Source organism: Chiloscyllium plagiosum, unplaced genomic scaffold (genome assembly GCF_037043375.1).
Source record: "Chiloscyllium plagiosum isolate Xiang-an unplaced genomic scaffold, Cpla_swu_hap1 HiC_scaffold_25, whole genome shotgun sequence".
Taxonomy (NCBI): Eukaryota; Metazoa; Chordata; class Chondrichthyes; order Orectolobiformes; family Hemiscylliidae; genus Chiloscyllium; species Chiloscyllium plagiosum.
The window spans coordinates 9,537,724-9,552,601 of NW_028270163.1; the positions used below are offsets into that span (position 1 = coordinate 9,537,724).

The 14,878-nt window shown below is 44.6% G+C and overlaps 1 protein-coding gene across 8 annotated transcripts in view; it reads left to right on the plus strand.

The window, feature by feature from the left end:
• The first annotated feature begins 2,322 nt into the window (after positions 1-2,322).
• The window catches only part of cacna1g (calcium voltage-gated channel subunit alpha1 G), a 611,364-nt gene continuing 598,808 nt past the window's right edge, over positions 2,323-14,878 (plus strand). For 4 of the 8 annotated variants that reach the window (XM_043714393.2, XM_043714392.2, XM_043714395.2 and 1 more), the window contains exon 1: positions 2,328-4,379. In XM_043714393.2, the coding sequence (XP_043570328.2) occupies positions 4,070-4,379 (310 nt within the window). In that variant the 5' untranslated portion in view covers positions 2,328-4,069. Of the gene's footprint in view, positions 4,380-14,878 lie in introns of all 8 variants that reach the window. The other 4 variants (XM_088000446.1, XM_088000447.1, XM_043714394.2 and 1 more) reach the window with 3 other exon arrangements.

Here is a 14,878-nt window from a genome sequence, read left to right on the forward strand (position 1 = left end):
AATCCCTTCTGTGTAGAAACAGGCCATTCAGCCCATCGAGTCCACATCAACCCTTTGAAGAGCATCCTACCCAGACCCACCCACCCTACCTGACACATCCCTGGACACTATGGGCAATTTAGGGTGGCCAATCCACCTAACCTGCACATCTTTGGACTGGGAGAGGAAACCAGTGCACCCAGAGGAAACCCACACAAACACAGAGAGCACATGCAAACTCCACACACATAGTTGCCTGAGGCTCGAATTGAACGCAGGTCCCTGATACTGTGAGGCAAACGTACTAACCACTGAGCCCCTGTATTATAGCCACTGTATTTATACATCTGGTACAGTTCAGTCTCTGGTCAATTGTAATTCATTGAATTTGATAGTGAGGGATTCGGTGAAAGTAATGTCACTGAATGTCCCCTTGCCAGAGACGGTCATTACCTGGCACTTGTGTGACACAAATATTCTTTGCTACAGATTTAAGAGAATGGGCAAAAGAACCAGACGAAAGATAAGAAAATATTTTTATATGGGTTGTTATAATTGGCAATATACCGCCTGAAAGCAGGTATAATCATGGTCATTGAAAGAGGTCTCTATGCCCTTCAATCCAGTCAGTCCTATGCTTTTGCTCACTCCAGAATACAACCAGACAATTTCCCATCAATGTCCAATCGATTTCCTTTTGTAGTCATGACTATCTACATTTCTACCCTCCTGTAGGCAGCGAATCCCAGGTCTTCCCTATTCACTGCATTAATCTTCCCCACATTATCGCCCCACTCCACCACATTACTTGCCCAGATGTTTAAATTAAGGTCATCTAACCTCTGTGCATGCAGCAAACTGCTTTACTTTGTCTATCAAATCTAATAATCTTGTCCACCTTGATCAGATCACCCTCAATCGTTTTGCAGCAAGCAGGACTGGATCAGATTGGGATGCCCGATTGGCGCAGATCAATTGGACCGAAGGGCCTGTTTCAGTACTGAATGACTCCATGCCAACCCCAGCCTTTCCAACTAAACCATGCAACTAATAATCCTCATTCCCTTGAACCATTCAAATATAAGATTTTTGGATATACAATTAAAAGCAAGGTCATGGGGAATGCCTGGTGAGGGAGGTGGGGTTGATATTAATTGGTAGCTCTTTCAAAGAGCCAACAAAGCATCAAATGAGCCCTTCTGTGCTTCAGGAAATAACCTGCTAAAGATTCTGGATCATCCTCCTCCCACATATTCTTTGCTCTTATCCCCATGTAGTCTCTCTAATCCCAAATTCTACTCTCTTGCCTCATAATTCTTCCCCATTGTCCCATATTTGTCTCTTGCCCCCATAATTCCCTCTCGTTCCTACTGCCACAGAATCACCGAATCTCTAAAGTGTGGAAACAGCCACTTGGCCTAACAAGTCCACACCAACCCTCTGAAGAGTATCCCACCCAGACCCATTCCCCTACTACTTTACATTTCCCCTGACTAATGCACCTAACCTACACATCCCTGAATGCTATGAGCAATTTAGCATGGCCAATTCACCTAACCTGCACATCTTTGTGACTGTGGGAGGAAACCGGAGCACCCAGAGGAAACCCACGCAGACACAAGGAGAACATGCAAACTCCACACAGACAGTCGCCAAGGGTGGAATTGAACCCAGGTCCCTGGTGCTGTGAGACACCATGCCACCTATTTTCTCCCAATTTGCCCTACATTTATTGGTTGAAACTTTATTGCTGGAACAGCACAGCAGGTCAGGCAGCATCCAGGGAACAGGAGATTCGACGTTTCGGGCACAGGCCCTTCTTCAGGAAGAAGGGCCTGTGCCCGAAACGTCGAATCTCCTGTTCCCTGGATGCTGCCTGACCTGCTGTGCTGTTCCAGCAATAAAGTTTCAACTTTGATCTCCAGCATCTGCAGACCTCACTTTCTCCTCCTACATTTATTGGTCCCAACTTATATCCTCTTGGCCCATTTTCTCTCTTCTTACCCCATACTTTCCCTACTTGTGCCATATTTTCCCCATATCCAATAATTTTCTCTTGCCCATATTGTCACCCTTGCCTCCATATTTTCCTCAGATCTACTCTTCTTGCCAAATTTTTCTCCCCATATATTCCCCTCAGGTCTGATATCCACTCTCTCTTACTGGCATATTCTTCCTCAAGCCCCAAAGTCTTCCCATTGCTCCATATCTGTCTCTTGCCACATAACTTACTCCATATTTTCTTCTCTTGCTTACACATTCTCCTACTTTAACCCATATTTTCCCCTTTTCCAGGATATGTGCCACTTGCCCCATATCCTCCCTGCTCACTCTCATATCTGCCTCTTAGTTTCCCTGGCCAATAACCACGTGCCCCTCTTCCAAGTCGAAGGCTGGTGTTGGTTTCTATTGAACTGAGAAAGAGCCAATCACAAGAGGGGTGGGGAATGATGACCATTTCTATTGGTCGTCGCTCCGCAGGGTAGCCGGTGTGAGAAACCAATCATTGCTCAGGGGGCGGCCCATTTCCGCGACCTTCTCCGCGTCCTATTGGTCAGCCGGTGGGCTGGTGATTGGCGGGCTCCGCACGAATCGGAGTGGAAGTGGGTGGGGCGTCCGTGCATCCATTGCTGATCGACAGAAATGATGATCAATAGAGTCAGGAGACTGGGTCGGGTCTTGTCTCCGTTGGTCCAAAGCGTTAGGACCGTGGGCCAACCGGAGACAATGGAAGGCGGGGGCCTGAAGTTTCCGTGTGATTCCAGCTGTGGCACGAGGAGGGCGGGGTCTCTACGATGATGGACAACCGTCCTGACCAATGGAAAGCGAGGCCGCGCGCAGGGTGCGCTCTGAATGGGAGTCCGGCGTGGGGTGGTCAACCAATGGTGGTGGGGAGGAGGCGGGTCCTGAGGGGAGGGGGAAGTAGCGAGTATCTGAAGTTTGCCTGGGATTCCAGCTGCGAGGGTGCAGCCTCCAGTGTGTGGCTACTGGCAGCTCCAGCACAACCCAACATAGCGCCAGTCACAGCAAGACAGCCAGAGCAACAGACTCCAAGCAACACTTTCAGTAAACCTGCCGGCGGAAGATTCTTTCTTATGCAGCCTCCCCTCTCCCACTCTCCAAAAACAAAATGAATTTGCCATCAGTTATTCTTGCCTCAGAATATAATAAAAAGAGACATCATCGTTTGTAGTGGGATCCCTTTATTTGCAAGAAGCACGCATCTCTCTTGTTATTTTTCTCTCTCTCTCTTTTAAAATCTCTTTTCAGCTGTTGGTTTCACCAGGACTTCAGGAGAGTGGAAAAAAAAATCATTATGAGTGGGAATTAAATGCATCACAAGAATTTGCATCAATAATTGCTGCTTCAGAGTAAAACAAACCGAAAGAGAGGGGAGATCCTTCTGCGAGGGTTGTGTTGCAAAGATACAGCTTTTGATTAATTTCATCATCATCATCATCCTCTGAAGACTACAGATTCTCCGGGGGAGAGGATTTTCTTTCAAGAGCTTTTATTTAAATCTACAGTTGGCCTTTAAAATGTAGTTTCTTCTTTTATGTTTGTGAGAGAGGGCGGAAAAATAAATGCATTGTTTCGGCGAGGGGTTCTCTGTCTCTCTCTACAATAGTCAATGAATTCTCAGATGTTTCACAGGACTACTTCATCATCTCTGTAGAGGAGCCGAGACAAAGAGATCTTGCACAACACGCTTGAAACATCTTCCAACTCTAAGCAACATTCTGTTTGTCTTATTTTTTTTAAGGAACTAAATCAAAAGAGAGACTGTCCCTATTGGGGATTCACGTTGTTGTTGATTATGTAAAGATGGTTTCCAAAGAAGATCTTAGATGAATGGTAGAGAGAGCTGAAGATTTCACCAGTCAATACAAAGCAATTTCGATGTAAAGGGGAAAAGACTTGACCTGATTTTTGCTCGCATCATGCCTGAGTTGGGATTGACTCTAAATTTGATGTTCTGACAGCTCTTTAAGAACCAGCGGGAGAGAAGGAGAAACAGGGCGAAATCCCTTGAAATTGTTGCTTCCAGGGACTGTTCAAACTCTCACTTGGCTGCCTGGGAGAGGGGGAGATGGCTGAGGATGAGAGGGATACCAGTCCGAAGGGAGAAGGGAGAGCGTCTCTGCCCAGTACTTTCATCAAGCTGAACGACCTGGATCGAGAGGGCAGGCGGAGGGAAGTGCAGGAGCCCGGAGCTGAGTGCAAGGAGCCCGGCTCGGAGTACAGGGAGCTCCCGGAGGTAGCGGAGGGCAGCGGAACCCGGCAGGAACCGAGTGCCAGCCAGCAGCACCTGCCTTACCCTGCCCTCGCCCCCGTCGTCTTTTTCCATCTGAAACAGACAACTCGCCCCAGGAGTTGGTGTCTTAAGCTGGTCTGTAACCCATATCCTTTGCCCCAGCTCGCACAATGAACGGTAGGGGGTTTTTAATTCCTGCATTGACTGTCTGTCTGTCTCCTTTTCACTGTTTCTGCTTCCCTTGATTACCTACTGGTGCTGAATCGCTTTATTCCGAATGTTTAAAAAAAGTGAAAAGTTACACACAATCTAGCTCTGTAATAAAGAGTCTGTCCACTTCACGTCCTGTTGCTGAATATTGGAATATTGCTATGAATTAGAGAAAGGGCTGTTTTATTTCACTGCCCCTCTCCTCCCCCTCCGGGATAGTTCAAGTCCTAATGCCGGCTGCTGTGTGAATGGAAATTGGTTCCCTATGTTCTGGGATGTTCTGCAAAGAGCGAGCGAATACCATTAGCCGGCTGCACGCTAGGAAGCCGGGCTGAAGGATTTCCCAGTTTGTGTGTGTGTGTGTTTTGTTGGTTTGAATCATTGCGAGTCTTGGGGGTGGGGGGAGAAAGGGATTGCTTCATACCAACGGAGCTGTCTGTCAGTCACTCAGTCTGACGGTCCAAGTAAAGCTCCCCAGGCTGAAAAATCCGACCAGGATTTCTGTTGGCTTTCAGTGGGCTCTTTTGAGACGAGCACATGGTCGTTGTCACGATGCCTGTTAGCTGTGTACAAGCCTCAGAATCGTTTGATTCAAAATATTAAAGATGGGTAGGGGGTGACTGCATTCACTTAACACGAATCTCTTGTAGTTGTGTTATAGGTGGACCTACCTGTACTTGCACAGCTTGCATAGTGACAGCTTTCTGTATCTGTACCCAGGTGGTGTGCCTGTCTAAACATACAGGCAGGAGAAAGTGAGGACTGTAGATGCTGCAGATCAGAGACAAGAGTGTGGAGCTGGAAAAGCACAGCACCTACAGGCATCTGTGTGCACATTAGTATCAGTGTATATGTGAGCATGTATTTATGTACACAGCAGTTTATGTGTGTGAGAGAGGGATTCTATGTACAGCTGTGAGGTTTTGTGCTTCTGTTCAGAAATCCGCATGTGGATTTATATATCGGAACAGATCTGTGAAATCTATGCCCAGAAGTATCTTTGTATGTGAATAGAAGTGTTTGTGCAGTTGAATATATCTGTGCATGGGTTTGTATGAGCAGTTTTTTGCAGGATTAAAGATGTAACAGCAGTAAAATGCTGAACACCATTAGTAAAGGAATCTCTCACAGAAGCCGCACAAGAAACCATACATTGGTGTATATATTTGTGCCTTGTTTACGTATGCATATAGATCAATCATATAGTATTTATAAGCAATAATCAGAGTCAGGCTAATCGAAGCCTATGCTGGTCCCAAACAGAGGTTGTGGAGTGACAGAACTGACAACTTTGAGTGGGGACAACATTAGATGAAATTTTAACTCGTTGAAACCCGGTAATGGGGTTGACTTTAATTTTCTGTTCTAGCATTATCTTGCATATATTGCTGAGGGTCTCTGCCACTTCAGGATGCCAATATTGCATGTTTAATTTACTCTTGGTGAAAATAGGTCAACTCCAGAAACGATGATTCGTGAGCAAATGTTAGAGTGAAATACCTGTGGATGCACCTGTCATTTAGTCAGCGCTGCTCCTTATATAACAGTAAGGAAAGCAGGCTGGAGTGAAATCCTTTGCTTCCTACATTCTGGAGCAAGACTTGCTGTTGTCTCTTGGACATAGACATCAGTCTGCACATTTAAAAGAAACAATCCTGCATTATTCCGTATGAAATCTACTCAGGAGGAATATTAAACAAAAATAACTTTTGAATCCTGGCTTTATTCCATCTCAAACATTCATGGATAGATTGAGCCCCCCCCCCCCCACCCCATGTGGAACTTGCAACACTGAGCTGTTTCGCAACTATGGAATACATTATTCAATTTCCAAATGCCAAGCCCCAGAACTTTCCTGTTACTTCAGAAGTTAAGGTTTCGGTAAAGTCTGGCCCACTCCATTCTTTTAAATAAAAACAAAAATACTGCAGATGATGAGGCAGAAGCAAACGTAGATAGTGCTGCAGAAACTCAGCAGGTCTGGCAGCTTCTGTGGGGAAAGAAACCGAGTTAATGTTTCAGGTCTGAAATTACTTGTACAGAGGATATTTTTAAATTGGAGAAGGGTCAGAAAAGAATTACCAGGATGTTGTCACGAATGGTTTGAGTTATAAAAATAGGTGAATAGGCCAGGGCCCTTTGTTTACTGGAATGTAGAAGGTTGAGGTGTGACCTTATAGAGGTTTATAAAATCATGAGAGGCATGGATAAGGTGAAGAGGAAAGGTCTTTTCTTTAAGGTGGGGAAGTTCAAAACTAGAGTGCATATTTATAAGGTGAGAGGAGAAAGATTTAAAAAGGGGGCAACATTTTTACACAGAGAGTGTTTCGTGTGTGGTATGAACTGCCAGACGAAGTGGTGGATGCAGATACAGTTACAATGTTTAATTAAACACTTGGATATGTACATAACAGGAAAGGTTTAGAGGGCTATGGGCCAGGTACAGGCAGGTTGGGACGAGTTTAGCTTGAGATTATGGTCAGCATGGACGAGTTGAACCAAAGGGTCTGTTTCCATGCTGGATAACTCTATGGCTCTCCATCAGAACCATACCATTCTTTGCTCGGAGCTTCCGCACTGACTCCCTTATACAACAAGCTGCTAAGTGAGAATAAAAACCTCAAACTGTTCCTAATGCTAAGCTGAGAACCATGTTTTCTGTGTTGTAGCTGCTGGGCCTCACCAGTGCTCCATCCTTCTCTAGAGTTGTCTTAGTCAGAGAGCGATTGCCATTTCCAATGTTGGAGACTTGGTTTCCCAAATTGTATCCACTGATTTGAAGGAATTCTAAGTGAAGCATGGCTCTTGAAGTTTCAGTCCTTAGTTCTGGATCTGGTGCAGGCTTCATTGATGCAGGCTGCCTCAATATCTCAAATTTAGAATCATAGAATCCCTACAGTGTGCAAGCAGGCCATTCAGCCCATCGAGTTTTCACACTAACCCATGGAAAAGCATCCCACCCATCCCCATCCCTCTACCATATCCCTGTAACCCTGCATTTCCCATGGCTAACCCACCTAGACGGCACATTCCTGGACATTATGGGGCAATTTAGCATGGCCAACCCACTTAACCTGCACAGCTTTGGACTATGGGAGGAAAGTGGAGCACCCAGAGGAAGCCCACACAGACACGGGAAGAAGGTGCAAACCCCATGCAGACAATTTTGTTTCTTCCTCTATCCTTGTAGAAAGTGATTGAAAAATGTAGATTTAATAATGTAAGCAAATGGACCATTCTGAAAACTCCGAGTCAAATGCAAATTTTGTTTTTCGATCCTGCAATTAAAAATACAGAAACGAATCTTAAATCACATTAATGTAAAAACAATGGTGTCTGCTCCTTAAGCCTGTAAGTATCAGAAGTGGATTCTTATGGAAACCTATTCCTTCTACCTTTGATGCAACATAAATCTATAAAAAGGTCACACATGTAGGGACACCCAGAGTTACTGTATGTGGTTAGGCACTGTGAAAATACCCCTTTTAAGAACTCTCTGTTCTTGCAAGGAGTGGTGAGCAATAAACAGCTTCCACACTCACTACTGGGGAACAAGAGCTACTGAAATTTCTGACAGGAGTTACACTTAAATCAAAAGCTGTTTTGAAGATTTTCACAGCCAGGGTAATGCAATGAAAATAACTTGATGTTTCTTATCCCAAGAGAGAAGAAGAGGGGAAAATAAAGCCTGCTGCTGGCAGACACTGGTATGAGGATGGGCACAGAGCTCCCCTGCTGCCCAGGATAGTGCCAGCAGGGAAAACAAAGTACAATTTACTTCGTCATCGCTGTTTGTGGAATCTTGCTGTGCATATGACAAAGGCCACATCTGTCCCATTTGCTTCACTTTAACATGTGGAATTTTGTAAGTTATAAAATACCATTTCAATGCAAGTTCCTTTCGCTGTTTAACTTGATCCGAGTCAGCAAGGCAGTGCGACATTTGCCTTCTTGCTCGCTCTTCAGCGACAGTTTGACTTCACAAAGAAGTGACGAATGTGCTTTTTAAAAGGCTCGGCCCTCAGACTGTGTAGCAAGCAGCTTAGTTCATCTCCAAAGACCTCCAGAGGACTCCCATGGACCTGCAAGGTCTCCACTCTCAGTCAAGGGTCTTGTTGGAGTGAGACTGCCAACAGGAGGAACTTTTTCACACTAAGGGTGAGGGAAATCTGAAACTCTCTCTCACACAGTCCTGGAGACACTGGGGGGAGCTTTCCAGACTGAGATTCTGATAGGTAAGGACATGGGGCCAAAAGGAGTGTAAAGAGATTTGAGTTACTTTGGCGACAATGTCTAATTAACGAGCAGTTCCTGCACCTACAAGCAGTAAATTAAATTTCTTCAGACTTTAGTAAACCGTGGGGAATTACAGAATTAATTTAAAGATGATTATTTAAAAATTAAATGGTTAACTCTTTCTAAGTTGAAGTTTACAATTCTTTATGTAAGAAGTTTATTTATATATAAACCTGCTAAATACTGTCTCATCCAATGGACCAAACACCAATATCTGAATTGGAGAACAGCACAATGCCACTAGATGTGCAGCCCCTATAGCACATGTGTGAATCGGGCAGGCCAATCCTATGGAGAGGAGGAGGCAAATTTGATGACAGAATTCTCATCCTGAGGTGTAAGCTGAAACTGCACACACATCCATTACTGGCTGTGAGCACTTACCTTGTGGATGTCACTCAGTGGCTTGTCACCGGTGCTGCTGATCGCGGTAAACAAGATCTGGTGTATAGCTTGCCATCAGACACTTACTTTGTACCATTCTTTGTTGCAATGTGAGAAAGTCACAAAAAACTTCCCACTTCTCAGGGAGGCGAAAACGAGGGACCACCAAGATAAGATTGGCTCAAATAAAATTCAAAGTAAACAAATTTACAGAATTAGAATCCCTACAGTGTTGGAAACAGGCCCTTCGGCCCACCAAGTCCACACCGACCCTCCGAAGAGTATCCCACCCAGACCCTACATTTTCACCTGACTACTGCACCGCCAATTCACCTAACTTGCACATCTTTGGATTGTGGGAGGAAACCAGAGCACCCAAATGAAACCCACGCAGACACGGGGAGAATGTGCAAACTCTACACAGACAGTTGCCCAAGGGTGGAATCGAACCTGGGTCCCCGGTGCTGTGAGATAGCCACTGAGCCACCGTGCCACCCACAGTGATTAAGATGAAGTCACTGAGCATTGCGGACAGACAGCATTGAAACAGACCATTCGGTCCAACCAGTCCATGCCAACCATAATCCCAAATTAAACTAGTCCCACCCAGTTGCACTTGGCCCATATCCCTCTAAACCTTTCTTATTCATGTACTTATCTCAATGCACGTAAATTGAAACTTGCTGCTCCATGGAGTGGTGGGTGGTTGTACTTTAGGGTGAAGTTAGATAAGTGCATGATGAGGACAAAAGCAATAGATGGATATGAAGATGAAGAGGGGTAATTGTAACTTAAAACTTCTGAAATGGACGGGTTTGCTCCTGTCCTGTAAATATAATGCAAAATCCTCAAAAATATGTTTTATATGCAAAGATATTTCTCTTGAACCCTACAAGGCCTGGGTGGGCTATGCCAGCTGGAGAAGGTATGTGACAATAACATTGCAGGATAGTGGATCATCAGACAAAATGTATTTGTTAGCTGCTGGACTTGTAGAGCTCAGAGCTGCTCTCCAGTACATTCAAGAGACTCTCCTCAATCAGTTCAGCTACTTCACTGGAAAAGCAGGGCTTCTCCTCCTCCCACCTTTCTGTGCCCCATCTACAAATCTGAGAGCAGCTGGTCAAAACCTTGGCCCCCGTTACGACTGGAAAATCAAAGGATTGAGCAATGCCGGAGATGTGTGTATCAGATGACTGAATTGGCACCGGATTACAGAGCCAAATCAACCTGCTACACTGAGATTGTATCCTACAGTGAGAAGTGGAACTCTCGGACTGAATTGCTGCCTTATCCTCATGCTGAATAGTTAATAGATTTCTGATAAAAAGTGAAGTATGTGCTTTACGTTATTGGCAAGAGCAGCATAATGGAAAATTTGTTTTCCAATCTCCCTTCCATGTATGGGGAAGAGATTTGCGGGTGTTCCATTCCACACCAGTCTGCTGGTGAACCAAAGAGGCCATTCCTTGCAAGTGATTATTTTAAGTCTCGGGTCTGCATTCGGTATTCTCCCTCACTCAGCTCCCTGCTGTACATGGACTCTATGTCACTTATATTCCATTCACTAGGTTAGAAAACAATGAAATACCTCAGGATATGAACGAGATACTGTAATTTCTCCAGCTTTTTATTATCCGGAAGGCAAATTAGGAAACAATCTGGTGAGATAAGACCAATTGGAAGAGCCAGCTTATTATGCATGCATTATATGTATGAATAAGGGCAGTGTTTTCAGAATGTGTTGCAGAATGCATGCATAGGAAGTGATATTCTAGACTTAACAGATCGATGGTTTAGGTTACAGCATTTGGATGATCTTATTCAATCAAGGCAGTGATTCCTAATTTTGAGGTATTTCCTTCTCAAATTCAAATTTTGACCTTCCCCACGTCACACTGCATTGGTTCAAGATGGGCAGGTGTGCTGGCTTGTCTCAGGACTTTGTAAATGTTATTGATTTAGAAAGCCCAGACTTTAGGACCTCCTTCCATTTTCCTGGTTTCCTGCTTTGGACACTTTGCTACATTCCCATGCCCAGTAAGTTGGCAGCTCAAGAGAAGCAAGCTGAGCTGGATTGCCAATCCTACGGGCACATTGCCGGGTGTAAGAGTGCCTGGAAGGGATTAAATAGGTGCAGACGTCAGCGAGCTGCAGAAGTATACAAGCCCCATATCTTTCTCCTTTCCTCTAAACATTGAGCTCTCATGAATGGTTCCACTCCCTCATTAACAAAACCAAATTACCATTGCCCCAATCAGACAGCACCATTGCCCTGATCAGACATTACCATTGTCTTGGTCAGATATTACCATTGTCCTGATCAGATATCACCAAAAAAAGGTTTTTGCCAACACTGAAGGGTTTATCTTTATTCATTCATGGGATGAGGGTGTCACAGGCTGGACTAGCATTTATTGTCCATCTCTAATTGCTCAGAGGGCAGTTAAAAGTCAGCCACCTTGTTGTGCCTGTGGAGTCACAGGTAGACCAGCAGTTTCCTTCCCGTAAAAGACATTAGTGAACTAGATTGGCTTTCCTTTACAATGGATCCATAGTTATTCATTCCAGAAACTCCATGATGGTAGGATTTGAACCTGGTCCCCCAAACATTACCTGTCTCTGCATTAACAGTCCAGTGATACTGTCACTAGGCTATCACTACCCCCTGATGGTCATAATGTGAGGAACAGAGTAAGGCTAGGGTCAGGATTAGGCTTACCCTGACTCCTAATCCTAACACTAACTTTAACCCTAATATGAAGCTAAATTCTGATTAATTTATAAAATGGTCTAAAGATATTTTCAGCTCCCCTTTCCTGTTTGATAAAATTAATTAAACAAACAATGACAAAAGCTGCAGATCTGAAACACACAAAAATAGAAATTGATAGAAATACTCAGCAGGTCTGGCAGCATCTACGGAGAGAAAACAGAGCTAATGTTTCAAGTCCAGTAACCTTTCTTCAGATCCCTCTGACTTGTACCTAATCGCTCTCAGTTCATCATCAGCAGAGGTTGCAACAGGATAGGAGGTTCCAGTTACTGTCGACTCAGTTACACCGAGAGGGATCCTGACAGAGTAAGCAACTTGCTCTCTCTCCATCAGGCAAGATGCAGAGGAATGGAAGAAGTGCATCAAAACTAAATGTGAAATGAAAATCCATGTTGCAAAGATTTTTCTGATAACTACCATCTGTAGGTTTTTTTTTTATTTATTCACAGGGTGTCATTGGCTGGGCCAACATTAATCACCTGTCCTTTATTGCCCCTCAGAAAGGGGGCAATGAGCTAACTCCTTCATGTGAAGTAGCACACTGACAGGTTGCGAGAGCAGGTTCCCAGGATTGTGTCCGAGCCACACTGAAGACAATGCAATATATTTCCAGATTCAGATAGCATGTGGCTTGGAGGGGTAAAGGGAAAGCAGCAAATAATATCTCTTTTTTATGATCATTGAATCCTGACTGTGCAGAAAGAGACTATTCAACCCATCAGGTCCACACCAGCCCTCCATAAAGCATCCCACCTCGACACACCCTATATTTCCCATGGCTAACCCACCTGAACACGATGGGCAATTTAGCATGGCCAATCCACCCTAACTTGAACACTATGGGCAATTTAGCATAGCCAATCCACCTAACCTGAACACGATGGGCAATTTAGCATGGCCAATCCACCTAACCTGAACACGATGGGCAATTTAGCATGGCCAATCCACCTAACCTGAACACGATGGGCAATTTAGCATGGCCAATCCACCTAACCTGAACACGATGGGCAATTTAGCATGGCCAATCTACCTAACCTGAACACAATGGGCAATTTAGCATGGCCAATCCACCTAACCTGAACACGATGGGCAATTTAGCATGGCCAATTCACCCTAACCTGAACACAATGGGCAATTTAGCATGGCCAATTCACCCTAACCTGAACACGATGGGCAATTTAGCATGGCCAATCCACCTAACCTGAACACAATGGGCAATTTAGCATGGCCAATCTACCTAACCTGAACACGATGGGCAATTTAGCATGGCCAATCCACCTAACCTGAACACGATGGGCAATTTAGCATGGCCAATCCACCTAACCTGAACACGATGGGCAATTTAGCATGGCCAATTCACCCTAACCTGAACACGATGGGCAATTTAGCATGGCCAATTCACCCTAACCTGAACACAATGGGCAATTTAGCATGGCCAATTCACCTAACCTGAACACGATGGGCAATTTAGCATGGCCAATCCACCTAACCTGAACACAATGGGCAATTTAGCATGGCCAATTCACCTAACCTGAACACGATGGGCAATTTAGCATGGCCAATCCACCTAACCTGAACACGATGGGCAATTTAGCATGGCCAATCTACCTAACCTGAACACGATGGGCAATTTAGCATGGCCAATCCACCTAACCTGAACACAATGGGCAATTTAGCATGGCCAATCTACCTAACCTGAACACGATGGGCAATTTAGCATGGCCAATCCACCCTAACTTGAACACTATGGGCAATTTAGCATGGCCAATTCACCCTAACCTGCAAATCTTTAGATTCTGAGAGGAAACCCATGCAGACCCAAGGAGAACATGCAAACTCCAAACAGACAGTCACCCAAGGCTGGAATATGAACCCATTTCCCTGGTGCAGTGAGGCAGCAGTGCTAACTACTGAGCTACCGTCCAGCTTTTATTCCAGGCCTGTATCATTGCTGTGAAAGTGAAATCCCCTTCCTCTCACAGACACCCAAAGTAATATCTGGGTGAAATTTTAACTGAACCCACTGGATAGAAAGCCATCAGCGTTGATTGCTGATTCTCTCTTGCAACCAATATTACAGCTCGTTGACTTTAGCAAAAAAGGACAGGGAGGAAAAGTCAATTTTGCATCAGGTTCTGTCAGTTCTCCAACATGTAGTTGACCCCATTAGCTCAAGTGTTTGAAAGCAATTGAAAGATGCTTAAAATGCGCTGCTGAGTATTCTGTCTCTAGGTGCTGCTCGTGCCTTTCCATGCCATTGTGGAACCACCCCAGTGGCTGGCAGTCTTGTCATCTTTGAGCTCTGCTGGGCATTTATCGTTCCAAAACACCCTGGTGACGGTGCACTGTGCTCGGTGCTGTCGCTGCTTAATGTCTCCAGCTGAAAGCAGCCCAATTCTCTGCTGACTGTACAGAGGGTACAGGGGAAAAAAAACTGAGCATCCAGTGACTGCAATATTTGCCCTCAACACCATTACTGTTCAATGAGAGATAATTTTGCTACGAGTGGAACAGCCCAGATAGTAACCAGACAGTGAGCTCAAGATTAGGCTGTCATTGCTGCAACCTGTTTTATTGCTGACTTTGAATCCATGCACAGTGGGAGTTGGTTGTCATAGAGTTATTACCCTGCAGAAGGAGACCATTTGGCCCATCGAGGTTCTATTATCTAATGCCAATCTGTTACCTATCCCTTCACCCCATTACTATTAAAAAAAACAAACATCCAAAGCTCCCTTAAATGCTTTATGATCTGGATGTTGGGTCCAAAAAGTAAAACCACATCATAGCTAGACCGTGTTAATGAGAAAACTCGTATTTTCCCTTCAATTAAAAAAAAAGAACTACAAATGCTGTAAATCAGAAACAAAAACAGAATTTGCTGGAAAAGCTTAGCAGGTCTGGCAGCATCTGTGGAGAGAAATCAGAGCCAACGTTTCAGATCCAGTGACCCTACCTCAATTCTGGATCGGAAATGC